This window comes from Apaloderma vittatum, unplaced genomic scaffold (assembly GCF_000703405.1).
Source record: "Apaloderma vittatum isolate BGI_N311 unplaced genomic scaffold, ASM70340v1 scaffold5775, whole genome shotgun sequence".
In the NCBI taxonomy this organism is placed as follows: Eukaryota; Metazoa; Chordata; class Aves; order Trogoniformes; family Trogonidae; genus Apaloderma; species Apaloderma vittatum.
Window position 1 is genome coordinate 70,396 of NW_009715384.1, and position 26,479 is coordinate 96,874.

Consider the following 26,479-nt stretch of genomic DNA (forward strand, 5'->3'; position numbering starts at 1 on the left):
ACTTTAATGAGAACAAATAAATGTTGATGTAAATGAACTGCGGGGTAGTGGCTAATGTGTGTTGGACAGATGTCAAGCTCGGCTGCTGTAGATGGTTTTGAACTTGATTGCTTTCACTTGCATGTTGTCTAATAAAAAAACCAAATCCCACTAAACAGGTGAAATCCCGGTGGGGAATGGTAAGTTGTAGAGTCTCTAGGTGTGCTGCAAGACTAACTGAAAGATAAAACTAAGAAATGTCCCAAAGTTGTCCTCAAAACTCAAAGCAACGTGCTTACAGCATATTTCTTCCTGTACTGTGTTCTTACAAGTTATATGTATTAGATATCTGTGCTTGTTTAGACCTTTAAGGCTCACGAAGACGATGCCTAAAGAGTTGAAGTTAGTGCAAGATATAAACTCCTGTTTCTGTAATAAATTTCAGTTCAGCTGTAAGATTATATGAGGAACAGTGCAAGAGGGTTTTTTATTTTTCCGGAATTTGAGATCATCTTAAAAGGAGTTTGTGGAATGATTTTGGCTTCATCTCAATAAGGGTGTTTCTAAAGCTTGTTAGGTTAGCTGAACACAATATCCCTATTAGCTTTGCTCTGATTCAATAGTAATTTTTCCATAGTCTAGGAAGAAGAAATACAAACTGTTCTAAGCAGCCAAAGTGCTTTGATTTCTGTAGCTACTCTTGAAGTTAGTACATAGTGTCTCTCCCCTGCAGCAGAGAACGCACGTGCCAAAATATTACCTAATGATAATGAGGAAGGAACCGCTTTGGCACATGAAATATTTTTTCCTGTGCATGAGGGGAAGTAAACGCTATAAATTTTCCTGAACAAGACTGTGTTTAATGTCAAGTGCAGAAGCTACTATTAATTAGCAAAGGGAAATATTAGTCTGCAGACAGGTCCGAGGGACCTCTTACTGAACGGGTGTGTACTGAAAGTTTCAGGATTGAGTGTGTTTGCAGTCAGACTGATGAAGTGGGTGACTAAAAGCGCAGTGAGGCATGTGTCCCAGGTGGATAGCAGTCCATCCGTTAACTGTGAGGGTTTCAATATACTCTTTAATGACACTCTGTGTCTTTGTGTAGAAGTCAGAGCCTGGGTTAGCCCAGTGCCCTTACACGGAGAGGTTTATGGCAGAGCACGGTCTGCAACCGTAATTTTCATCAAACTACAACTAAAACCTCTCCTTGAGGAGCTGGGTTGGAGAGGAGGGAGATAGTGTCCTTTCCATCCCTTTAAAGCTACAGCGCTGGCCTCTCCAAATTCAAGGGGGAAAGAAGGAAAAACGTGTAACAGGCGAAAGAAAGGAATTGTATTGTAGAAGAGCAAGAGGCACATGCTAATATCCTGTAATGTTTTCCAGGTCAGAGGATATGATTTCAAGGCAGACATCTGGAGCTTTGGGATCACTGCTATCGAACTGGCTACAGGGGCAGCTCCTTACCATAAATACCCACCAATGAAGGTGAGCAGGTCTCCAAATCCTTGTGCAAGATAAAGGATCGCTGTATTCTGGGGGTGTTTGCAAGAATTTGGCCAGCGTGCTGTGTTGAAGAGTTTGCTCTTGTGGATCATGATGTTCTTGGATTTATCTGAAGTCACCTTTTAAAAATACGTCACTTAATCAGCATTGTTGGAAACCGTGCGGTTCTTATTTACATCCTGAGTCTTGTCAGGGTCACCACTCTTGAGGAGAGTGCTGTGTTTTAGTCCTGGAGGCTCTGAAGGCAGCAGATGTTTTTAGGGCTAGAAATAACGACTGAGAAAATCCTTCTTGATACCTCTCAGAAATCCTGTTGCCAGTTATCCAGAAGAATGTCTTAGTTTGTTTAACACCGACACATTGCTGTCCATCACTGAACCAGTGCAAAGTACCACTTTGGTATGAAATGGTGTGCTATCAGCACCATTAGTATGCTGTTGAAGTTGAGAAAAACTCTATTTTAAACACCAGTACTTCAAAATCTTTTTCAAATATCCTGAACTGTAGATTGCCCAGTGGTTTGGCTGACTTTCCCAGTTTCCTGACTCGAACCAGGACCTGCTTCCAACATGCTGCTCCTTCAGGGAGTCTGCATCTTAACAAAGTTGACCCCGTCAGCTGAGGTCTGAAGCATCCCGTCCTTCTACTGAGCTTTGAGACCTTCTTGCTTCTCTTCCTGAGGTCTGATGGGCCCCTGTCTCAGTCATGAAACTTTGAGTCCCTTTGCCCCACTCTCCTCAAGGCCACTTTGCTTCTACTCCTGGGATGCCTCCTTCCTCAGAGCGAGCGGGAGGGCGTGGAGAGCCCTTTCAGTGACCCCAGAGCTTAGGTTTAGACTTGTTAACCTGGGATAGGAGGCCTGGGGGTGCTCAGTCCTTCAGTTTTAGGCATACAGTGGGGCAAACTTTCATTTTCTGGTTCTTTTAGCTGCTAGGCTGCTGTGCAAGTTGGATGTCACCTCTTTAGGACCTGGGTGCATCCCCTGCCACCCCACGATTACGGTAGCATTTGGGATCCAGTAACTCACCAGACCAGGCACATCTGTGTATCTCTTTAAATGCCAGGCGCTCGTTAAACTCTTGTAGAACAGAATGAATTTTAAGATTTGTGTCATCTCTGTGCAGGAACTGGTGAGTAGCTGAGTGGTTTAGAAATGCCATTAAAGTCCGTCCCAGGTCCGTGATTGCAGCAGAGCAGTGAGGAATTCAGCAAAATGCGTTGCTGATTTAACTGTTGCTGTTTTCATTGATATTTCCTTCTGTGCTGTGATTATGAGTAGCATTTTGCAGTAGCTTCTGCAAGCTACTTCTATTTATTGTGTTTCGAATGCGTGGGTTGTAGCTTGGAATACAAAGACTGCCTGTTTACTGTCGCCTGCCGTTGTATGGGAGATAGAATTGGGAGTCGTCACTTCTATTAGGTGTGGGTTCCAACTGTGCAGCCTGCAAGAGGACTTCTGTGTTGTATTTATTGAATGCAATTGTATTTCACTGTGGATTAATTTTGTTACTTAACAAAATGACCCATGCATTAAGTGACCCTCCAAGGAGAGGAGAGGAAAAAAGCAGGGAATTCTGTCAGGGGCTGTATAATTTCAGCTAGATTGATGGGCTCTTGCTGCCCCAAGCACCATAGCTGTTGAAAGCTATTTAAATGTGCTGTGTGCTGCTTCCTTGTCTAAAAATAGGTGTTCATCTGTATGTAGGTGACAAGTGAAAATGGAAATGACTAATTTTCTTCCTTTCCTTCAGAATATCTGAGTGTTGTGAAGGAAATAGTCAGTTTGGCTTGATGGGTGCTTGTGTGAGAAATGTCTTCACCTGCTGTCGCACTGGTACATGGAAGTGAACCCTCGTTTTTTTTTTTAACGTTACTCTTCTGCTTTTACATTAAATTAGTTTCCACCTAAGCAACAGCTGCAGAGAGATCTAAACAAAGCCTTTGAACCAAATGCCTTGCACAACTGCTCATCTCAAATGAGGAAGGCTGGTAGAAGTTCTGCTATGCTTATATCTTTAATCACACCAAACAGGCGTGAAAGCACATCCCAACCTTCTGTTTGGCCCACAGGCTGCACCGTGGGCCAGGAGATGTGATGGAAAAACAGCAGCGTAAATCGTTAGGTCTAAATTAGCCTGGCTTCCCAAGGAGAGGAGGTGGGGGTAACTCTCTCTAGATCCTGTCGTAGGAGTCTTGAACCTCTCAGCTGACAGTCGGAATTTGCAGAGGTGTAAAGGTTTTGAAAGTAATTGTTCCTACGAAGTTAGTGAGGGTGGGAAGCAGAGGGAAGAGAAGAGACCCTGGAATTGCTCTGAGTAAAAGGTTTTGCTGTCTGGTGAACGTGAGGGGACAGTCAATATTGTAAGATATTTCACTCTGAGCAATGGCTACACTCAGAAAGCTGCTGTAGTGCAAAAGTCCTCGTTGACTCAAATGCTTGATGAAAATGTCTGAAATTGTGTCTGATGAAGGCCAAGAAAAATCTAATTGCTGATAGACCTAATTCTTTCAGGTTTTAATGTTGACGCTACAAAATGATCCTCCGTCTTTGGAAACCGGTGTGCAAGATAAGGAGATGCTGAAGAAATATGGGAAATCGTTCAGGAAGATGATTTCATCGTGCCTACAAAAAGACCCCGAAAAAAGGTAAGAGCAAGTAACACCAGAATAAATAAATAAAAACCCCACTACTAAAACAAACCCGTGAAACTCGTAGTTTTCCTTAAATTTTTAAAAGCTGGTACGCTCTCTGCCCTTGCAGCCTGTCAGTCATGGTGAACTCAGCAATCTTGCTGTGTGGCAGCAAACTCTTTCGGCTGTCCTTATTTTTAAGGATAAATGTCTGGCGTTCTGCCTGGCCTGGGCACGTATCTGTCATTTGGGTTAATGAGAGTGCATCCCAGTCCACTGCCTGTGTTGTTCCGTTCTCCCCCTTGCCACCTCCAGCAGGTGACTGCAGTTCATGTTTTGTTCCCAATCAGAACTGCTCTGTGTTTATAAATCAGGAATTACATGTTGGGTAATATGTGTTTACTTGCGAAGCTTCATAAATAAACTTTAAAAAAACAAATTGCCAGCGCAAAAAGAAGGCTTTTCAGTCTAGCTCTGACTTGCTTAATGGTAGCTGATATTTTGTTTGGAGGGGAAGATCAGGGAAAACACTGGCAAGTTTCATGAACATGTTTTCGTCAATACAGATTGCTTAAGTGACCTGATGACACTTTCAGTCTTCTTTGTAACAGTAGCTTGAGTACTCAGTGCTGTTAGAAATCCCACCGAGGGGGTGGTGTGTGTGTTGTGGTTGCCAGGACAGCGTTATATCGTTGGGTTCCAGCATCGTTCGAAGCTGAACGAGGGTCTGGCTGCCTGCGGCGCTGTCTGAAACCCCCAGCCTGTCCCACAGGATAGCTCCGACGTGTTTCTGTGAGGGACAGTCGTAGCACTTGCCAGTCTATGCAGCTGGTTAAAGGAGTGTTCATCCTGCATTAAAAGTAGTGCTCCTTGAAAGGCAAAGGTAAAGGAACAAGCATTCCCACAGATTAGTTTTTATACCTCTTAGTTTTCTTTTTTCCCCCCCTCAGTACGCAAACTGATTCTGGAAAGTAAAAAGTCCCTTCATAAAATAATAATAATGAAGACATTTTTCAGTTCCCTCTTGTGACGGCTCCAGGAACAAAGGCTTCTCACGCATCATGAGATGAGATCTCTCTCCTCTAACAAGCTTTACACTTGAAATGCTTAATGAATCCAGTGGAGTGCTTGATAAATGCTGATAGCAGGTGGTTTTTTTCCCCCTTAGCATATTGTTTTTTCTCCTTTCTAAAGCATATCCTATCCCTGCAGGTTAGAATGTGTGCTGATCAGAATGAAACAGAATCACTTTGAATGGTGGTGCACCTACCCGGACGAGGATCATTAAAGAGGATTAAGGGACCTGTTCAGTCCCCAGGCGTTGCCTGATCTAGTCGAGAGGCGTCCCTGCCCATGACAGGGAGGTTGGATTAAATGATCCCTAAGGTCCCTTCCAGCCGAGGTCATTCTATGATTCTGTGATTCTCTGACTTGAACTTCTCTCCTGTGAGGAGACACTGAGAGAACTGGGGCTGTTTAGCCTTGGAAAGAGAAGGCTGAGAGGGGACCTTAATGTGTATAAATAGCTGAGGAGTGGGGGTCAAGAGGAAGGTGCCCGTCCCTTCATAGTGGTACCCAATAATAGGACAAGAAGTAATGGGTTTAAGTTAGAAGTTCCACCTCAACATGAGGAGAAACTTCTTCCCTGTGAGGGTGACAGCCCTGGCCCAGGCTGCCCAGAGAGGATGTGGAGTCTCCTTCTCTGGAGACTTTCAACCGCCATCTGGACGCGTTCCTGTGTGGCTGCCCTGGGGGATCCTGCTCTGGCAGTGAGTTGGACTAAATGACCTCTAGAGGTCTCTTCCAACTCCTGTCATTCTGTGATTCTCTCTTCTCGGGCACCATTAACAGCTGCTGTCATCCTCCTGAGGAGGGGAACAGGAGCTCTGCCCACGAAGAGCAACTAGCAGAGTCAGATAAGCTTATGCATTCTGTACGGGCTCTCCAAGAGGAGAGCTTGGTGCAATCGCTTTTTAGTATTTTTCTTTTGAGGACTCCCTTGCTGTAAGGTGGAGAGGTTGAGAAATAAACCCTGTGACAAACAGCCTTTGCAATTCACTGATTAAACTCTTGTTACTATTTAAGCACGGTTTGCAGTGTGGGAAATGCTATAAGCTGGTACTTGTTCATATAGGTCTTTTACTTTCCCATATTTATTCTGAAGCCTAACTTAAAAGAGAAAATAGTTTACACTTGTTCCTTTTCTGATAGACAAAAGTTGATTGTCCTGCCTGTGTTCAGCAGAACTAGTTGCACATGTGTCATCAAGTATCTCTAAAATAACTTTGTTACTTGCACTTGGCAAGTGCCGCGTTCCTGCAGTAAATGATGATCCTTCATTTCGGTTTTGAGCAAATAGTTTCTGTGATTTTATCAAACTGGCTCTAAGAAACTCAAATCCGACATCAAAACAGGAGCAACCTCTGCCCCCCACCCCGAAGTTACTCACTGCTTTTGAACAGAATAGGCTCAGAATACACTGAGTGTTTCCAAGACTGCTGGTGTAAAATTTACTTGGAATACATTGACTGATTTTCAGGGGAACTGTGCAGGAGAAGCCGATGCCCTTGGGAGATGCCACTGTACACCAAGCTGCGGCAACCCAGAAGACCGTTGTGTTGAAAGGGAGCATTTATAATTGTCTTTTCTACATCTGTTTTTATTGACAGACCCACAGCAGCGGAACTCTTAAGACACAAATTTTTCACGAAAGCAAAGGTAAGAAAACGCTCCCTGAACTGATCTGTGCAGAGGCTGGGGAGAGAGCTTTTCAAAAGTGTGATAAGTATGGTGACAGCTTTATTGGCACCAGTGGGAGCTCTTTTGCTAAGGGCCAGCATAGCTGAGCGAGTTGAATGGTTCATTGTGAACGAACAGAATGAAGCCCCTTTTCTGTGCTTTCTTGGGTATGCTGCCATTAAGGGAAATTATCTGGAAATTCTTGAGCATTTACATGTATTTCAGTGGCTTTTGGGGTTTTTTCTTCTCCTGTAGTGGTGCCGTTCTGGCTGCTTGTCCAACCCTAAAGGTCTCTGTGGCAGAAAATGTAACTTATATTTGAGTAAACTCTATAATCAGTCTGTATGCAAAGCAGTGAATGAAGTTCACTGTGTGGAGGGCTACCTGAAACTATTTTCCCCGGTGTCGCCTTATGGAAAATGAAGATCTTGTGATTATAAAAAAAGTAGGAAACTCCCATTTCTAGCCTCGAAGTGAAGTGCCAGTGAGCATTTATGTGATTACCACCTGGAGATTAGTGCACATGCAACGTGCAAAGTCTCACCAAGGGAGACAGACAGAAATAATACAGGTGAGAATTTATATTTCCATGGAAATGAGGAAACTTTGTCTGTTTGCTTGTTTTTTCCATGGCACGTTTGTCATCAGAATACATGAGTTTTATAGCAGAACACAGATTCAAGTGTCAAAAGGTGTCTAACACCCGCGATGGCACAGGAGCATCACCAATTAATCCGAGCGATTTTCAGCTCCCAGATTAAGATCCTTAAATGGAAGCGGCCCCATCTAGGTATCTGCACGAGCTGGATGTCCTGTTGAAGTTGACAGAAACCTAACAAGAGCAACGAAGGAAGTCTAGAGAGTGATCCAGTACATGAAATGTAAGGAGTTTGCTTTAGGGCAAGTTTAATTGATGTCTGACTCTTGACAGTATTAACTAGGTTTTCGTTCTTCACAATGGGGATTTTAGGCGACGGAATAGTCTTTTCTCTGTACTGGATACCCACTTGGTGTCCAAAGTGACAGGATGGTTTACACATTGCTGACCTTTCTCCATTTGGCCCTGGGAATTCTGTACTTCGTTGTGTGCAAAATCTCCTTTGTGCTTTCATTAAGCTGCTGCAGAGTAACATATTAGCATATGTGGTGATAGAAAATTAACATTATGGTAAAATGAGATGATACTTAAACCGGCATCCAAAGTGAAAATGTGAGCTCGTTAACACCAAGTGTTAAATTACTTTCATACCTCAGCCACTGCCAAACTGACAGCTGAAACTTGAGGATAGGAGAGTCCAACTTCTATACATCTATATTTATCCATATATTTAAATACAGTCTGTGTTACATAAAGGTAGGTTTTGATATTGCTGAGAGCTGCTTATCAGGAGGAGACAGCGTGGGCTCGAGGCTCTCCATCCTGCCTGCAGGGGACCGTCACAGGGGAGTTGTGGGAGCACTTCATGGGCAGAGAGGGCAGGGCTGTGACCTCACTGCTGTGCTGTGGGACACCCAGCCAGATCCCGGCGCTAAGGCCGAGGTGCTTCCCTGACCTCCTTCCCCTGAAGCCAGCGGTGTGGCTCTGCAGCCAAGCGGTTGGAAAATCGAACGCTCAGGGGCCCACGTTAGCCACTGACTTGTTGAAGAGGACATTGAGTACAGTAAAGCGTCAGAGCGGCTGCCCAACATTTAATCTGTTGTGATCCCTTCATTCACTTCCCTTCTAAATGTCGTACGTGCTGCAAGTGTTTTTGACCACTTTAAATCCTGCTGCCCCAGTTCCTCAGTCTTGATACTCTGGCATAGAAGTGTTCCTACATCTCCCCCTGCCTGATGTCTGAGGTTTGCCTTTGATGGTTGTAGAGGTATAAAATTTAGGAGTGGGATAAATAAAAGGGCTGAGTCCAGGTGGTGGAAGCGTGTCAAATGTCTCGGCAGGGTATCAGATGCTGCAACGTAAGTAGTGCATTCCCTAGTAAATCAGAGTAGTATACAACTCCCTGATTGTTCATTCTGTATCGCTTTGCATAGGGAAAGCACCACCACCAACTGAAAAGGTATTTGGGGTGAAGCTGTGTTCCAAAAGAAGAAAGTGGTTAATGTCTTGGGGGAATGGGGATGAAACTCGTGAGAGACGAAATAACTTAAAAGTTTATTGAAAACACTGAAGGAATCAAAGGGCATTTTCAGCAATGCAAATGTTTGGTATTTTTTCTTTTGCAGAATAAAGAATTCTTACAAGAGAAGATGTTGCAGAGAGCACCAACAATCACTGAAAGATCCAAAAAGGTACTGAAAACCTTTTGGGCTCTTGCTGTTACAGCTGTACTTTTTTTTTATGCTCGTGTCCTCATGTTTAATGACAATTGCTGTAGTATGGCATTTTCTAGATACCAAGCTAGACATTTCAATAAAACACTCAAGCACCCTGGCAGATGACATAACCTGAAGATGCTCTCATGCTGTTTCTCCTAAAAAAAAGATCAACTGTAGCAACTAGCTGACATATCAATTCTCTGTCTTTGTGCTGGGCAGGTCCGGAGAGTCCCAGGTTCCAGCGGACGTCTGCATAAGACTGAAGATGGTGGCTGGGAATGGAGTGATGATGAACTAGATGAAGAAAGTGAGGAAGGCAGAGCAGCAATTTCACAGCTCAGGGTGAGTCCCCAAACTCCGATAGCTCTCCTGCCTCGGTTTTGTTTTCTAACTGCGGTGTGTCTGAATACCCCTGGGAAGCGTGTGGCCTTTTTTAAAGTATAACACAGAGTAAGTTATAATCCATCCCCTCGACTTTGTAGCCAAACTAAGGGAAGCAAACTGCAGCCTGAAGAAATTGTATTGATCTCTTTTCTGTCATCATTGTGGGACACAGCTGGCCTCATTCAGGGATGCCGAGCTTAATTGGGAACATGAATTCAGACGGTCTGCTCCCAGCTCAGCATACTAGTTCACTTGAGCTAGGATTTCTCTTTGGTTTTAAGGGTGCTCAGTATTTGAGGTGCTTTCTTCTGGAAGTGTCACAAGAGGTTTTGTCCTACTGCCCTCTCCAGGATGGAACTGAAATCAGTAGGGCCTGTGCCCATGGCTGATCGGTGAAAGGCACAGGGCCAGATTGTGTCGCCTCAGTCACACTGAAATCGATTAGTCTTAGTAGAAAATGTTACGGCCTCCCTGAAGCCACAAGGAGTGATTGGTCTAACACCTTAAAATCCTTCAGAAAACAACACCTCCCCTTCTCTGAACACATATACAAAAAAACCCCAAGCCCAGACTAACCCCCAGAAACACAGAGGAGTAATGTGTAGTGGTCAGCTAAAAGATTACAGTAAATTTCCACATTGTCTTCCTGTCAGTATTCAGCAGTGTGGATTTTGACTGTAACGGCTTGCCTGTTGCTTTTTCACAACAGCAGGTAGCTTGGAGTGGCCTGTGCTTCTTAATCTGTCCTGTCATTGAATTAGTGAGGCAGTGAAGGGTTTTTAGAGGAATCACTTCAGTATGAAAGGGAAAGAAAAAGCAGTGTTGGTTTGCAGCATTTATCTCTTTGCAACTTTAACTTTTCTCATTTTTCTTTCATTAGTCTTCCTTCAGCTGGTGTTCTATATAGACACTTAAATATTAAATGTAAGATGTTGTATCGATGTTGTACATGGTCAAGGAGGATCTCTTGGTACCAGGTAGCTGGTGCTGAAATCCTTCATGCTTTATGAACTGATATCTTCTAAATTCCTTTTGTAGGTTAAAATACAGTAAAATTTGAGGAGGCAATGTTGTAAATGACCCTTACTGTCTTTCAGAGACAAGATAGAACGTGTTCTAAGTAATCTCAAAACTCAGGATACTCTAACTTAACACTACGGAGTTTTGAACAGCGCTCGTTACAGTACTCTTGCTCAGAAAAAGCAGATTGACACACATGTTTACAAGCTCATTTTCAAGCAAATTTTTTTTTTTCTCGAAGCTTTGACATGTTGCCCTGTGCTGCTCTCTGTTCGGATAGAATTACGTACGTTAATTAGGTGTTACGCTTTATTCCTGCCCATGGTGGTGGCGGTGGGCTAGATGGTCTTAAAAGGTCCCTTCCAACCCCAGGCATCCTGTGATTCTGTCTGTACCTCCGTTTGATTGCTGTCAGCCTTAGAGTACAAGGATGTCTTGCAGATTGATTCGATTTGCTAAAACATTTAAATATCAACCTGCATAAAAGTGTCTACATAAACAGAAAGTGTTTGTATTTTTTGCTCGCCTCCACTTCACAGAAAAAAAAAGGGCGTATTTAATATGTACAGACATGGATTTTACAAGTCTCTTGCTAGGACTGCACCTGAAATCAAACACATCTTTGTTATAGACAGAGCTGGAGGTATCTGCTCAGTTTGTTGAATCTGGTGACTTGCTGGCTTGACGTTACCTCTTGGATGTCAAGACTTATTCTTTCCTCTGCATTTGAAACCTTGAATTCAAAATAAAATTGTGCTGTGCGAGCACTTAAGTCATTCACCTCCCGTTACTCAATAAATCCGGGCAGCGACCCGCCGTGTGGTCACCTTTCCCCGGTTACTCACATCGTCTCTGATCACACAAGCAAAAATAAGTTACAACTAACACCTCTCAGCACATGCCTGAAGTCATCCTAGTTGTGCCTTAATTAGGTAAATGTGTTTTAACGTTTGTCATGTTTCCTCTCTGTCTCTTCGTGTTTTTCCTTAGTTTATTTCTGTTTGCCATTTGTCTGGATTAGTTGTTAGCTGTGGGGCAGGGCCAGTGTTTCCATACTGGTCCGTACAGTGTCTCCCACGCTGGGATCTGTCACACAAGCTCTTTTGGAGTTATTCTTGAGGCATCCGGGTTGCTTCTGGGTAGGAGCTTTGTGCCTGAAAGAACGGGGCTGCAGCTGTGCCCTGCAGATGTGAAGCATGACTGTGTATCTCTGGGAGCAATGCCACACGTTTCATCTTGCCTGGTAACTGTCAAGTGAAGGCTCAGTACATCGAGATGGATTTCAGGCTTTACCCTTCCAGCTGCGTGACTTTCTCCTGACATTATCTGCACACGGTCATCGTGAAGGAACTGTTCCTTCTGCTGTCCAGAGGGCTTTTTCCAACTTGCTGGTCTGAGAATAAGAATTTGTAACCTTCTCTCGTGAGACACCTGGGTCATATGTGAGAAATTGCTCTGACCTGCATTTGTTAAGATAGTGGCATTGCTTAGTGCATCAACTGGAACAGGACAGCGACATGAGACTTACGTTGCAACCTGGGTTATAGCCCATCAGTGGAGAAGTACGCCTATTTTTATTAATCCCAGCACAGACCAAGCTGTCCCGTCTATCTCCACATGCTAATTGGACCTGTCTAAAAGTCAGAGCTGCAGGCTCTTGGTAATTGCCCGGCTTTCCAGAAGTGCTTGGCAATTCCTTCCTGCTCATGTGAAAGAGCTAATGCACATTATCTTTTACTGATAAGCAAAGATCAGTCACGTCGCTTTGGCCGCACTTTCCCCTCCATTCCGCTGATCTCTTTGTTGAGCTGCTCAACTTCTGTGGGACTGTCAGTTCTCTGCTTTCTCTCACGGAGAGCGTTGAGTAACGCAGAGTCCGAGAGTGAGGAGAGCAGCACAACTAATGCTGATTCCCCTCGCCCTCCCACCCCCCTAAGGTTTCGTAAGGTTTAAGCAAGGTGGTTTGCAAACTAGTTCACTACGTATACCGAGGGGCTTTGTTTCCTAACGTAATTCAGCAAGGCAGATTTATGTGGCTTATCTTTTTTTCTGCAAGACTTGGGTAGCTTAAAGTGAATTTTGCCAGCTTGGTGCGCAAGTGATTTGATCCAGTTGGAGGGATCTCCAGGAGTATTGGATTTTGGTAGTGGTTAGCAGTGATAGCAGCTTAGGGTATTGTGTGCCACTGTGTAAACATCAGCTACAGGTTCTGAAATAAGACTGTATGTTCCTGGCCAATATGATATGATTTGGTTGCCAACAGATTGCGTGATGTCCCTTTTATTATGTATCTTAATACATCGATGTAAGTGAAAGCAATTATTTAGATTTCCTGGGTTCCATATGGTTTTGACAAGTCCTTCTAACTGGGAAGTTTTGCTTTTGTCTGGGCAATGACAGCTTTTTTCTCTGTTTTCCAGTCTCCCAGAGTGAAAGAACCTGTACAGAATTCTGAGGTAAGTTATAACTGCAAATGGCTCTTAGTTATTGCTGTTATTTCAAACAACGTGTTTTTATCGACCTTTGAAAAGAATATTGTGTGAATTAGAAGCTACTATCTAGCTGAGCTCTGCCTGAAAACCTCCCTGTCAAATGAGCCATTGGCTGTGTAAATACCAGGAGGTCTTCCTGAGGTAAGCCTCGTATATATCTTTTCAACTGTACTTGCTATGGCAAAAGTCCGTATTTTGTAAGATAATGAATTGATCGCGAGAATAATCTAAGCAAAACGATAGTGTTCCAATTTTCTCTTTAAAAAAACCCAACAAACAACAAAGCACATTTTTAAAATGGCTGGTTTGCACAGTCTAATTTACTGGTTTGTTTGCCATTTATAATCTGCCTTCAGTTCTGTTCTCTTTCTTACATTAAGAATATTAGTGTATCTTATCTTTCAGTGATAGGGACTGCTTATCTTCTAGAGACTGTGCTGGCTGTCTTTTCCCTACCTGTGTGGAAAGATAAACAGAGCTGTCTCCTAGAAATTAGTCTTGGGTTAGGCTGTCCTGTTCTTCCTTCATCTCTTTCCGAGGATTGATTATAAAGGGAGATCTCAAGACAGACTAGGGAAAGGCAGTGTAATTTGATGTAACCTCTACATTCAGAGAAACAGCTGAAAACCAGAATCCCTTTAGGGTGAATTTCACCGCTGTGATACATCCCTTAAATATATATCTTGTGATTTGGAGGTGTGCTGCCCAGGTTTTCCATATTCCGGGTAATTTTGTATTTCCTACAACTTAGCAAAGTTGGAGGGCACACTGAAGAAGTGCCGTCAAGCTTACAGTTCTTTGGCTGCCATGGCAACATCAGTTTCTCTGTTCAGGATAACACAAGAGATCAAAAAGGCTAAATCTTCATTTGGCTTTTCCTCTCATCCTCAAGTTAGTTGCACATGATTTTTTTTGCAAGGGACTAACTTCAGTAAGTCCAACCCTAGACAATCTTGCGTGTTTTGAAGAACTCTGAATTCACTTTTTGGCTGAATGTCTGGGTTACTCTGACTCAGATACTTGTTTGGCACATGGATAAATTGTCAATAGTTGCCTTAATGCTTTGCTAGGCCGTGTTCTCCGAAAGGAACTACAAGTGAAAGCAGAGTTGCTGTTGACAATAAAAGTAGAGCTCAGATTTTGAGAAGGGGAGCAACTAAAGGATAGGGTGGCCTTGTGCAAGCTCTAGGGTATGATCTGTGTGTGCATCCAGCCTTGCTAGCTGCAGAGGGTAGCTTTTATCCAAGATCCACAGTCCTACTGCTGTCTTGGATTCTTATTCTTCTTTACTAGTGAGTGAAACATGCAGATGTCAGGGCAGAAGGGGCCCCTGCACATAAGGACACCTTGAATACCAGCCAAGGACCCTGGAATACCAACTTGGGACCCGTGTTAAGTGTCCTGAAGGCCTGGGAACGCCCTTGCCATTGAAGTTCTCCAAGTGATTTATGCAGCAAACAAGCACTTTTTGAACAGCTGGTGCTTGGGTTAGAACTCGAGTTCCTTTTCTCATTAAAACGCCTTTTTGCTTGCAGCTCTTCCCATCAGCTGAACCTCCAGGTCCTTCACTCAATGCTCCAGCACAGGCACCTACTCAACTACCTCAGGCTGCAGGACAAGTACCTGCACAACCTCAAACGGCTGCCGTACCTCCACCTAGTCAGGCTCCTCCAGCAGCCCCAGCAGCAGCCCAGGTAAGATCAAAAACCAGTTTTCAGCTTTGCACTTCACTCTTCCGTTCCAGATGTGCTAAAACCATCCAAAGCCATTGAAGTTGCTTGCCTGGAGTTGAGTGCTGCTGCTTATGCAGAAGTGACAGCTGGCCTGGTGGCTTGCAAAAGGAAGACAGTTGATGTGGGTGTGGTGGTTTTTACTTGTTATTCCGTGGGTGAGCAGCAACTTTTTACGCTGTTTAGGGGGTGGACTCTGGCTTGAGGCAGAATTAAAGGTAAGAAAAAAGGGAGAGTCTCATTCAAGTGGCAGCACAAACAGGCTCTGCGTGTCTTGGCATCGCTGGCATCTATGGGAGAAGAGTGGAGAGAAAATTAAGAGGAAGAATCATGCAAGTTCTTCAGGCTTTAGAAGAGAGACGAGAGGCCTGAATTAAAACTGTCCTTGTAGCCATTAAAAGTAGAGGAGAAGATCCATCCTCGGGAATCTCTGTATCTTGTGGTGAATTCAAATGCTTCCGTTTGAAGCAGAGAGGGGAGAATAGGCCTTTGTAAGGAAGTACAGGGAATGTGAAAGCTTGACAAACGTGCCTTTAATTTTTAGCTACATCGCCCCCGAGTGTAGGATGCAGGTGAGATAGGCATAGCGAAGTCAGGAAAGAGCTCTGACTTGTGTTAAAAAGAAAAAAAAAGGCCAACTCAAGTCATTACTGAGATGCTTCAAACATGTCTTGTGGTCCGCTGGAGTGAAGCACTGCAAAGTTTACCAGACTCCTGAATTATGGGACCTCGTTCATAAAAAAGACTCGGTATGTTTATATTTGTTGGTGAGGCCAAGCTACCGTCACCCACTGGCAGACCCAAGGGGAATAGACTTGACAGCGTTGGTCAGAAAAATTAACTCTTAGATTTACCCTTGCTGGAAAGGTTTCATTTTTTTTTTTTTTTAAAGAATGTAGTAAGATACATAGATCACTTCACCGCAGTCAGCTCTATTTACAAAATAGTTAAAGATGGTGCATTTAGTCATTAAACAAAAACATTGGAGTTGGGGTCTGCTCTGTTCTTGGCTACATTGAAAGTAGCTTTAATACTTAAATCAAACCCCTTCAGACCTCTTGATAAAGGGCTAGTGTTTACTCCCTGAATTTTATGTGGCGGTTGAAACACCAGCAGCAGTGAAGGCCAGGACTCCCAGTTTGATAAAATGAAGTAGCAGTATTGGTCTCAAAGTGGTTTGATTTACCCTGGCAGAGTATTTTGCTCCTTGCCACTAGCACCCAATAGCTACTTGTTAGTAGTGAGGCCTAAGGTGAACTTTATATCTTTATGTCAGTGTGTTCCTCTTTATAGCTCTTTTTTGGTCAGTATGTTCTTCTTTATAGCTCTTTTTTTGTCTGTACATTCTTCTTTATAGCTCCTTGTATCAGTGTGTTCCTCTTTATAGCTCTCCTGGTTCTTGTAGCTTGTTGGTTACTGTTTTGCAGACCTCAGGGCTTCTCTATGAACTCTTGTTTGTTTTCACTGACCTGGTAAAGTTCTCAGGTTCAAAAGAAACAAGATTGCGATCAGAAGCCCTGAGCTGCATTGCTGCCACAAGAGCACAACAGATGGAATAAGATACTAGTCTTAAACAAAGCAATTTTTTTTTTTGTCTCGTGAGAAGGCAGGTGATCTAGATCAAAAACTTTGATCAAGACTTCTAGACTTAAATTATCAGCCTAGCGTTGCATCTGTCTTGTTACTGGAGATCTAAAATCCCTGCCTCAGCATGTGCAGTACAGATGGCTTGCACAGTGGAACAGTGACCAACCCTTCTGGTTTTGGTTTGGTTTCGTTTTGTTTGTGGGTTTTTTGGTTTTTTTTTGAAATTGATTAACGATCATCCCTTTACAGGAAGTTTCACCAGAGCTGTAAAGATGGACACCTTCTGGATCTTTCCTACAGGAAGCCAGATGCTGGCCAAGATAAAATACTTTGATTGCATAGTCCAGTAATTGCTCAGAAGTAGTTCAAAAGTGAAAATAGGCGGCTTTAAAATTGGTGCTAGGTGGTCTTTAAAGCCTTAGATTTCACACACAGGTAACTGAGAGTATGTGCTAATCTGCCAATTAAATTATTTCCTAGGTATTTTTCACAATTCCATGAGGTTTTAAAATCAGATATTGGGACAAGGATTGAAACACAGGAAGTCTTGAAGCTGTCTTGAATGCCCCAAAACCTTAAGTTTTGATGCAGGACCCAGTCTTTTTACATGTGGCGTTTCTCAAAGCTGTGTAGCTTTTACTCTTTTTCAAGACGATTGCAGGGAGAAGCTCCTGGGTTGCTGTTTAAGCATGAAGTCCTCTTGCTTCAGTAGTCTGTCTTCTTTTTCACTATAGTGCCATGATTCCAGTGACAAGTTCAACTTTGGTTCAAGGTTATCTCTGTTTTTAAAACCAGAGAAAGGAAGTGTTAACCTCCCTTAAAATGATGTGATCCTCTTGCAGGCCCCACCTGCCCCTGCTGCAGCTCCGGTACAGGAAGATACAAAAGTCCCCATCAGCCTTGTACTAAGGTTAAGGTAAGGACACAAAAAGTGACCAGTTTGTCAAAGTGAGCCTCTGTAGAGAGGGACACTGGAAGACTCCTGTAGTACATCTTGCCATCTGTCTTTCAGTTAAAAAGAGTAGTGGGTTTATGTTGTTTGCCAGCTTGGATTTCGTTGGCTCTTCTGCGGCTGGGACCCAGAAAAGCAGTTTATCTCATCCACTTCTTCAGTTTGGCCAGAGCTGTAGATTGAAAGAGATTTTGATATTTGCATAAATATCCCTAAACTCTTAAGGGAGAGAAATAAGCTGGATTCTCTAAAGGGGAGCAGAGGTCCAGTGGTTCAGACCTAGCACTGGACCATCTTAAAATTCAGTCACCTTGTCACACTTGAGCCAGTTCTGAGAGTGAAGAGCTTTTACCCATGTGTGAATTCTAGTCTAAGTCCCTACAAACAGACGGAAGAAGGATTGTAAGTGCTCTTTACTATCATTACACGTATTGCTGTTGATAGGCGTTGGGTTGGGACTTCTGAGCAGCATCGCCTCCCAGTCACTGCCGGGCAGTCGCGCAGCGTGTGTGCGTTTGCAGTCAGCGAGTGCTTCTTTCTGCGGAAGGATGTCCTCCAAGGAGATACCTTCTGACAGATAGGAGGTGCTGAGACAGTGGAACATCATGGCCTTACACCAGAGAGGTGGCACTCCCTTATCCTGGGCTTCAGCCCGCTCAGGCCCCATGTCAGGCTGGAAGGCAGTCCCTGCTGAGAGCCCCCAGTGATAAGTTTCTGCCCTTTGAGGGGCAAGGGTGTGGTGGATTCACCTCACAGGCTGATTGTTTAATGACAGCGCTTTCTTTTGGACACCAATCAGTGCCCTGAAATGGTCTCTTCTATATAAAAATCCTCTTCTCTCCACAGGAATTCAAAAAAAGAGCTCAATGATATTCGATTTGAGTTTACCCCAGGGAGAGGTGAGCTGGTGGGATATTGCAGTGCTGGGAGGTGGATTTGTTTAAGGGGAAGTTTTGTGTTTGCTGCTGTGTGTATGGAAACCCTGTGTGAGTGTCCACGCTGCCCTCCAAAGGGCTTGCCTTCTGGTTGGGCTTGGAGCACTGCTGCTGAGAAGCTCCTTCTTGTAAAACTGTTCATGGGTGTGACCAAAGTGCAGCTCTTTGATGAATTCCAACTCCAAGTTTGACAGCGTAGCTCGGAGCTGTGCGACTGCACGTGGCGTACGCCCTCGTATCAGTCTTGTGTTAATGCTTTTGCTGTTTGGTTTGTACGAGCCCCTTTGGGTTTCTGTGTGATGCCTTCATCACCTGGGCAACTTCTGCTGTGTGGTGACTGGCTTTTGGGTTTCTGCCCCACAGATACTGCTGACGGTGTGTCTCAAGAACTCATTTCTGCAGGTCTTGTTGATGGCAGAGATCTGGTAATAGGTAAACATGTATTATTTTTTTCCTATTCTAACCATTTCAACCATTTTTTAATGACCTGATTAGTGGGTACTAGGAGAGTTTGCTGTGGTCTTGGTTCTTTACCCTAGTGGCCTTACAAAACTGCTCCTAATTCTGGTGACAGTTCTGTGCCAGTACATTTGGGCAACCCCAAGTCCACAAGAACTACAGTCTAGTTGGAAATGCGATGAAGCAAACGTTCCTTGGATTGCAAAATGAAGGCTAATCAATGTATTAGCTTAAATCGTTATCATCTGACATCGTTGCCGGATTGCTGCACGAGCCTGTGCTGCTCACAGGTCCTGTGCAAGAGAGGTCTGGGACTGGAATCAGCCACGCTTTTTTGTTTTAAGTAGGGCTGGGGAAGGGAGTGTTGAGGTGCTCATTTTGTACAGGTATGAACAACTAGACAATCAGCTACCTCTAGCAACAGTTTGTTAAGTAAATGTGTCCTTCTCTGCAGCAGGTGAGACTCTTAAATTGTCAGCACTGCCTATATATTTTGACTACACCAAGCAAAACTGTTCCTTATACGCAGGCTGCAACAGCTGGAGAGGCTGCTAGTGCAAAATTAACTGGATTCCCAGGTGCAGTTGGGCAGTTTATTAGTTATAATCCCACAGCATCCGAGCAAACATAACTACCTCTGAAAAAGTATAGTAACGAATGACAGCATTTTCATTTAGATTTGAGTAAATTGAGTCTGAGACCTAAACATTCTTATAATTTAAAAATTTCTAAGTTCACCGAATAATAGGAAGAAGCCTAATGAGTTTGGGTTGGTTTTTTTTCTCTAGCCTGTCCTAATATTTGCCCGTTTTCTTTGTGTGTGTGTGTGATTTCAGTTGCAGCTAATTTGCAGAAAATTGTGGAAGAGCCCCAAGCAAACAGATCCGTCACTTTCAAACTGGTATTTATTCCTGTTCCCTAATTGAACAAGTTGTCACTTGCAAAGAGGAGACATTGCATATGGGTGCCTGGGATGTCTACTGTAGGCATTTGATGTCTGCACTCCAAATCCTCCCTTCTTTCCCAAAGCTTCCTACTGACTGCCTAACAGTAGGCAATGCAGGCTCCCTGCTTGTGTCCTCTGAGCAGCACCTGGGGTAAATAAGTGTGAGATGATGTGCTGATACAAACATTCCCTTACCCTGGCTGGTAAGCACATCAAAATTGTTAGAAAAGGGTGTTTTCTGGGCTTGGAATGTACACATGCCCAGGAAAGGCAGAAATACTTCAGGGCAGGTAAGTGGGCTGAGAAATGCTACGGGCTCCTTACTTGGAGGAGGAGGAGGGTCTGCATATTGACTCTGAGTAAGGGAAAAATAAAGAAAGAGTAGGGTGCAAAAGAAGAGAGCTAAAATGAAGAGAAGATTGGCTGGGAGAGGATAAAGAACAGCAGGTCAGTCCTTCAAAGGTACTGAAATTCACAGGTAGTTTTAGGGGCAGAGCAAAGGTGTAACCAGTTTATTGGTAGCGAAGCGGTAAGTGCTGTTATTTTTTGGCTCTTCCTGTAAAGAGTTTTCTCTTATTTTGCCTCAGTTAGTGCACATAGTCCTAGACAGAGCCAACATTGGCAAAACTTCAGTCCCAGCCCTTCCTAGCTTCAAAAACAAAGGCAACCTGCTCAATTTTAACTTTGGGTGGTTCGAGATGCTGAATACGGTGCAAAGCTGTCCTGTGGCTGCTCCCTCCCCAGGCCGTATCTGCTACACCTTGTTGTATGGTGTGTGTTGGAGGGGAGAGCGTGTGTGTCGCTATTTGGATCTCTTGTTCCTTGTGTTTCAGGCATCTGGCGTCGAAGGCTCAGATATTCCCGATGATGGCAAACTTATAGGATTTGCACAGCTCAGCATCAGCTAAACCATGGTCCCAGGAGATGTTTCCCAACTGAGAACCCACATGTGCATATTTGTAACGCTTCTGTTAGCTTAAAAAAGAAAAAGAAGAAAAAAACCAACCACTACTGCCAAAGAATTGAACTACAGCCCCCTTCCTAGAAGCTTTAACATTTTCCTTAATAGGATCACAAACCTTCCTGAAATTCCCGATGGCGTTTACACCTTTTGTAAACAACTCTCATGTTTTTGTATCTGTCATCTCAGACATGCAGATCCAACACGTCATTGCCTGCATGTTCATTTGATTATTGCCTTACTTTAAAGAAAAATACTACTGAGTACGAAGCAGGGGGTTCCACTGCTCTGATGATCTTGCCTAAATGTTTGCTTACATGTGGTTTCATTTTTTTTCACTTGCTATTTTTGCACAAGTTTTAATACCGAACGGATCTTTTTAGTTCTTTACCTGCTTCTCCTTCTATCTGAAACACCAATGTACATGTCGTTTGGGTCACCTGGAGTGCTGAGAAATCTGCTTCTCTTCCGCTGTGTTTAAAACTGCTGGTTTGAATGCTTGCACCTGAGAAAGCAAGCCAAGTCTTAACCCACGGGAGGGAGAGCCACCTTCCCTTGTGTTTGTGTTTTTGAGAAGTTCCTTGACTTTGAGGTGTTAGAAGTCATCTTCGCTTTGTAAACTGCCTTAATTTTATTTTATTTTTTTCTTTTTTACTTTTACCATTTTGGTTCTCTCCACATGAGTGCCAGGCATGGCATGAGGGCTGAACCTCTTAATTTACGTTAAGCAGTCCTTCCTCAAAACATCTTTCATTCTGCATCTTAGATGTAGTCTGGTCTCGAAGCAGACCAGTGAGGCGTTGCTGTCTGTCTGGAAACTGGTCTTTCAGACGATCAACAAAACATTCGCGGTCGGAGGGAGGGGAGATCTGTGTCGCTCTGCGTTTGGAAAAGATGCACTTCAACCTGTTGCTGAAACCCAACCTGTTCTGCCTGGCGGCGCGAGTCCTCCCGACGTGTTTCCCAGCCCTTTGCAAACTGGTACCCGTGGAACCACCCCTGTCGTGTTTTACAGCAATAAAGAATCGCCAGTAGAGTGGTAGAACTGGGCAAGCGAACGCCGGGGCGGGTGGCAAGCGAGCGCCGGGTCGTGTCCCTCCTGCACTGACCGCTTGGGTCGTCGGCTTCCGCGTCGGTCCGAGCCTCGGCGCTTGATCGGGATGTCACCGAAACCCTGTCACACACGTAGCTAGCTTTTATTTCTGTGTGGTGTTGAAGTTGAGTTTCTACATGAATAATATAAATTATACTCTGCGTTTGATAAGAGACACTTGTAATGCAATATGTGAATAATAAATGGTGTTGATTTTTATGTTTTTCCTACTGTTTCACAGTTGGCCTTTGTAACTGCTATTGGCTCTGGAGTGTTTTCTACACAGAAATTGTAAGCCTGTGATTTAACACGCAGATGGAAACGGGTTTGGTTTCCATCAGCCACAGACAATGCAGAAACAGAGTGTTAAAGCGGAACGACCGGGTTCAATTAGGACTTTTTTTTTTCTTTCAAGTCTTCAGATGAACAATCTGTGTTTAGATACTGGTCTCTATGAGCAGCTCTGGAAGCTTCCTGAGTTACGCATGTTCTTTTTATACCGCCCTTGTTGCTTCTAGCCTCTGGGTGGATATTGGGTATGTCCCCATGGGCTATTTGGAGCCCCATGGCTGGTGAGCATGAAGAGGAGGGACAGGAGAAGAGGTTTGGGGAGCGAGAGCATCCCAGGGTGCTGAGCGGAAGCTCTCAAGAGCCTGGGAGGCAGATTCCCGATACCAGGGAGTTGGTGGTGGCTCAGCTGGGCCAAGTGTGTGTGTGCACGTGCGTGTGGCACCTCTGGCACCTTCTCCTTTTGTCTGAGTACGGTGTTCCCCGTTGGGGTTCTTGGCTTGGGAAGAGCAGGCTGGCATCTCAATTTTCTTGTCGCCCTGTGGTCAATACGGATGTGTTGGAAAACCCTTCAGATACGGAGACAAGGCAGCCTTGGTGCAGTATTATTTTCCCTTCTGCCATGGGGCCCTCCTTGTTCATTTGTGTACTGGTGCTGAGAAAGTCAGGACTCAAACTGCTCAAACAGAACAATGCAGCATCTATTTATTAAGCTATTCCCTACCTTCCCAAAGCCAGGACTTTAGAGAGCTTGAGCTCACACTGACCCGAGGGTCCTTAGTTCTTTAATAGAGAAAATAAGTAAGGAAGAAACTGGTGGTTTTTTGTTCTATAGAGCTCCACATGTTTTGGGTAGGGATCCAAAAATATTTACTTGGGCTATTACAGTTCTAGATAACTGTCTTTTCTGATGTTGTTCCAGTAAGTGCCAATGCTGTTCATAATTGTTTTCCAGTGTCATTAAGAAAATTTTGGGGTTTGTGCAAATTTCTGATCTGAACCTGGAAGCAGGTGGTAATTTTAAGTTAGTTCCTACTTTTAAGGACAATGCTCTGTTAATGAAAACGGATCCTCCTCACAACTTCGGTGTATTGTAGATTATAATGAAAGGTGTAAAATATTCAGGCTTTTTTTCCCCCCTTTTTTTTGGACTTTGTATTTTACTGCATGTCTCTAATTTTTAATCAATAAAGAACAAATTGTCCATTGCCACGTGCTTGTGTGGTTTATGTGGGATTGGGTCGGGCGGTGGATCTTGGGGAAGAGGTTTATCCGAGTGGTGTCTGCAACCCCTGGGGCTTTTTTGGGGGCGGTGGGAGGTTCTGCACCCTCGGGGTGAGGATGCTCTGCAGGAGTTCTGTGCAGAAATGGAGCCGGGATTTTAGGGTGGTCCTCTGGAGGTAGGGAAAAGCTCCTGAGCACATGGACATGCGTGATTCTGCTTTTAGCAAGGTTTGGCCTGCCCCATCTGCTGATGAAGCAGAGCCCAAGGCAAATGGACACCTCCCTTTCATCCTCCATCGGAGTTTCCTAGTTGACTTGAGCAGACCAAATTTGTGTCCACCAGCACCTCTGCCTGGTTCGGTGTCTGCCTGCTTTTCTCTGATTTTGGTGTTCTCTGCTTGTGGCTGCTGAGCTGAGCTTATGCCAAGGGCAGCCTCTGTCCTCTGGCTGCCTGGAAGGCTGGTGCACCTCCAAACGGGACCTCCGTGGGTGCCCTGGTCCCCCCAGCTGGGGCAGCCGTGGGCTTGTTTCCATCGTGCTCATACCATGCTCTTCCTGCGGATCTGTGGGAAGGAGAAGGAGCATCCAAGTTGCTTATGGGCACTTCTGGAGGCTTTGCCTCAGGGACATCCCAAAGGGCCTCCAGGCAGGTGCTGTTCTTGCATCAGGGATGGGTGGAACCGAGTTGTTTTCATGTTCTCAGTGATCATTTTAAAGTGAGAAGGCATTTGAGCTGAGATTTGCCAAACCTACCTCAAGAAACGTTTCCCTGTGTCAATTTCTCCCCCCCCGTATACCTTCCGAAAGTCTTCATGTAGACCCCACCAGGCTGTGGGATGGCCCAGAACTGGTGGCGGGGCTGGACATCCCGTGCGTGGCTTGCTTGTGGGTGCACAGGGAAGCTGCAAAAGATGAAGGAAATGGGATCTCCTGTCACCTGGGAACACAGCCAACTGGCCACCCTTCCTTGATCCCGGCTCTGCCCATCCATTAGCATCCCTCCCTTTACTCCCCTTGGACTTTACTCAGCTCTGCACCACGCTGGGCTGTTTTGAACCCCCTGAACCTTGCTTGCCTGAGTGGAACCACTGGGACTATCTCAGTGGTTCAGCAAATGCAGCAGCACCTGCAGTTGCTTTGCAGAAAAGTCTTTTTCCTGTCAAGGCCACCCGGCCCTGTCAGAGGAGTGACCCAGGTTCCTGAAACAGAGGTTTTTCTGTTCAAACCAGCGCCATATGTTTGTGGGAGGCACAGAGATAATTAATATATTACATGGTGTACTTAGGACAGGTGAAACATCAGACATAAATTCTATCCTGACTTTACATGTTTGTAGTGGCTGCCTGTGACTGCAGAGCTTATCTTGGGTTTAAACATTAATTCCAGCCCTCTGGAAAGCCTGTCTCTACACTGTCCTATTCCAGATGAAGCTACCAATGTCAGGCGTCGGGGAAATTTTGAAAGCGGTTGGTGATTTTGGGCCGTTTCAGAAACGGCTGGTGCTTCTCACCGTGCTTCCCTGCCTCAGTTTAGCTTTCCACCAGTTTTGCCAGCTTTTTATGGTTCCGAATGATGTGCCCCATCACTGCAACACCAGCTGGATCCTTGCCATCGCCCCCAACCTGACGGAGGAAGAGCAGCTGAACCTCACCGTGCCCCGCGATGCGGACGGGACGTACGAGCAGTGCTCCATGTACTCGCCGGTGGACTGGGACCTCGACTCCATCGTGACGTACGGCCTGAACGCCACGGAGAAATGCCGCAGTGGCTGGGTGTACCCTGCAGATCAGCCACCGTCCCTGCTGACCGAGGTCTGTAATAGTTTTTTTGACACACTGGGGGTGTGGAAAGGATGGGACATCCGAACAGCCACCCCGTCCTGCAGTTCAGTCAAGGCTGGTGCTGGCTGTGGTGCAGCTGGGCCAAGAATTATATCTGGTGTGTTTTGGGAACCTTGGCTCCACCACCCAGCCCCTAGGTGTGGTCTTGCAAATGGGCTGTGATAGGGCTACCAGCAGGACCAGAGGCAAAGGCCATGGAGAGATTAATCACTTGTGGTGGGACCTTTTGGTTCTCCCTGGCCCAGCTACGGCTCTGCAGACAGCAGGTAACCCTCCAGCTGACCCTGTGCGCAGCTTTGTGCTTCACACAGCCTGGCCAGGGAGTGAAGGCAGAGCTCAGCACTTTGTTCCTGCTCTGGGGATCTGGCAGGGCGAGCAGCTGTGGCGTGTCTGCCCTGGGGTCTCGATGTCCCAGCTCCAGCTCTGTGGTGTTGCGGATGGTTTGAGTTCCTCACCACTCCTCCCTCTGTGCGGAGGTGCCAGGTTTGGTGAGAGGAAAGCTTGCAAAGCTTTCTAATGCTCAGCAGGAGCTTCAGCAGCACCAGCAGTGCTCCAGCAAGCTCTGCTAAACCTCTTTCAGTGCCTTCTGGCCAATCATGTATTTCCTGTGCATGATCTCCCCTATGTGACCCTTCCTATAGATGTCCTCTGCATGCTGGCAGCTGCAGAACATCTCTTTAACAGAAATTGCTTGGCCCAGGAGTCGGTGTCACACTCATCCTTCTCCTGCTGGGAGGCCAGGCAGCCCAGGAAGAAGCAAACTGCTGGGACTTCTGTCCCACTCGAAAATTTGCCAACCAGGAGGCTCCCCTGCACATGCCTGGGCTGGGGGAAGTCCTGCAGATCCTGCTGCTCGGGAGAGGGGCACCCCTGGGTCCTCTCTGGCTTGTCCCACCTCTGACATGTGTGCTATGTGCATACTACGGGTACCCACAGCCTTGGAGGAGGGATCAGAAAGCATCTGAAGCCAGCAGAGAACAAAAGCATCTGTGTTTCTTCCCTCCAGTTTGACCTGGTGTGTGACAGGAAGGACCTGAATGATATCTCTCAGTCCATCTACATGGTGGGGCTCCTCCTAGGATCTGTGATCTTTGGGCCGCTCAGTGACAGGTAAGGAGACACGGCGACCCGCCCAGGGGCTGTGCAAAGCTGCCAGTGCACAGAGCCACATGTTACTGTGAGCCTGGCTGGGCGCTGCACCCTGTGCGTTTTGTCACCAACAAGGACCTTGACCAAAGTCTTCAGGTCCCATGAGGACATGGCTCCACAGGGGTTGGAAGGGAGAAGAGCAGAGCATGTACACAGGGTGCTTTGCCGGTCAACCCACAGCTGAGTCTGAGCATTATCACCCTCAAGGGTGGGCGATACAATTGTTGTAATCAAACTTAAGTTTTAAGGA

At 45.2% G+C, this 26,479-nt stretch overlaps 1 protein-coding gene across 1 annotated transcript in view; it reads left to right on the forward strand.

Moving 5' to 3' along the window:
* Window positions 1-21,258, forward strand: part of OXSR1 (oxidative stress responsive 1) — a gene marked incomplete at its 5' end in the record, with an annotated part of 73,463 nt that extends 52,205 nt beyond the window's left edge. Inside the window, 12 exons of the mRNA XM_009869115.1 lie at window positions 1,363-1,464; window positions 3,995-4,128; window positions 6,783-6,831; window positions 9,076-9,141; window positions 9,388-9,510; window positions 12,993-13,028; window positions 14,600-14,758; window positions 17,224-17,297; window positions 18,180-18,232; window positions 18,632-18,700; window positions 19,564-19,628; window positions 20,507-21,258. Of these exons, the coding sequence (XP_009867417.1) occupies window positions 1,363-1,464; window positions 3,995-4,128; window positions 6,783-6,831; window positions 9,076-9,141; window positions 9,388-9,510; window positions 12,993-13,028; window positions 14,600-14,758; window positions 17,224-17,297; window positions 18,180-18,232; window positions 18,632-18,700; window positions 19,564-19,628; window positions 20,507-20,581 (1,005 nt within the window). The remainder of the gene's footprint in view (window positions 1-1,362; window positions 1,465-3,994; window positions 4,129-6,782; window positions 6,832-9,075; window positions 9,142-9,387; window positions 9,511-12,992; window positions 13,029-14,599; window positions 14,759-17,223; window positions 17,298-18,179; window positions 18,233-18,631; window positions 18,701-19,563; window positions 19,629-20,506) is intronic.
* Window positions 21,259-26,479: the final 5,221 nt, after the last annotated feature.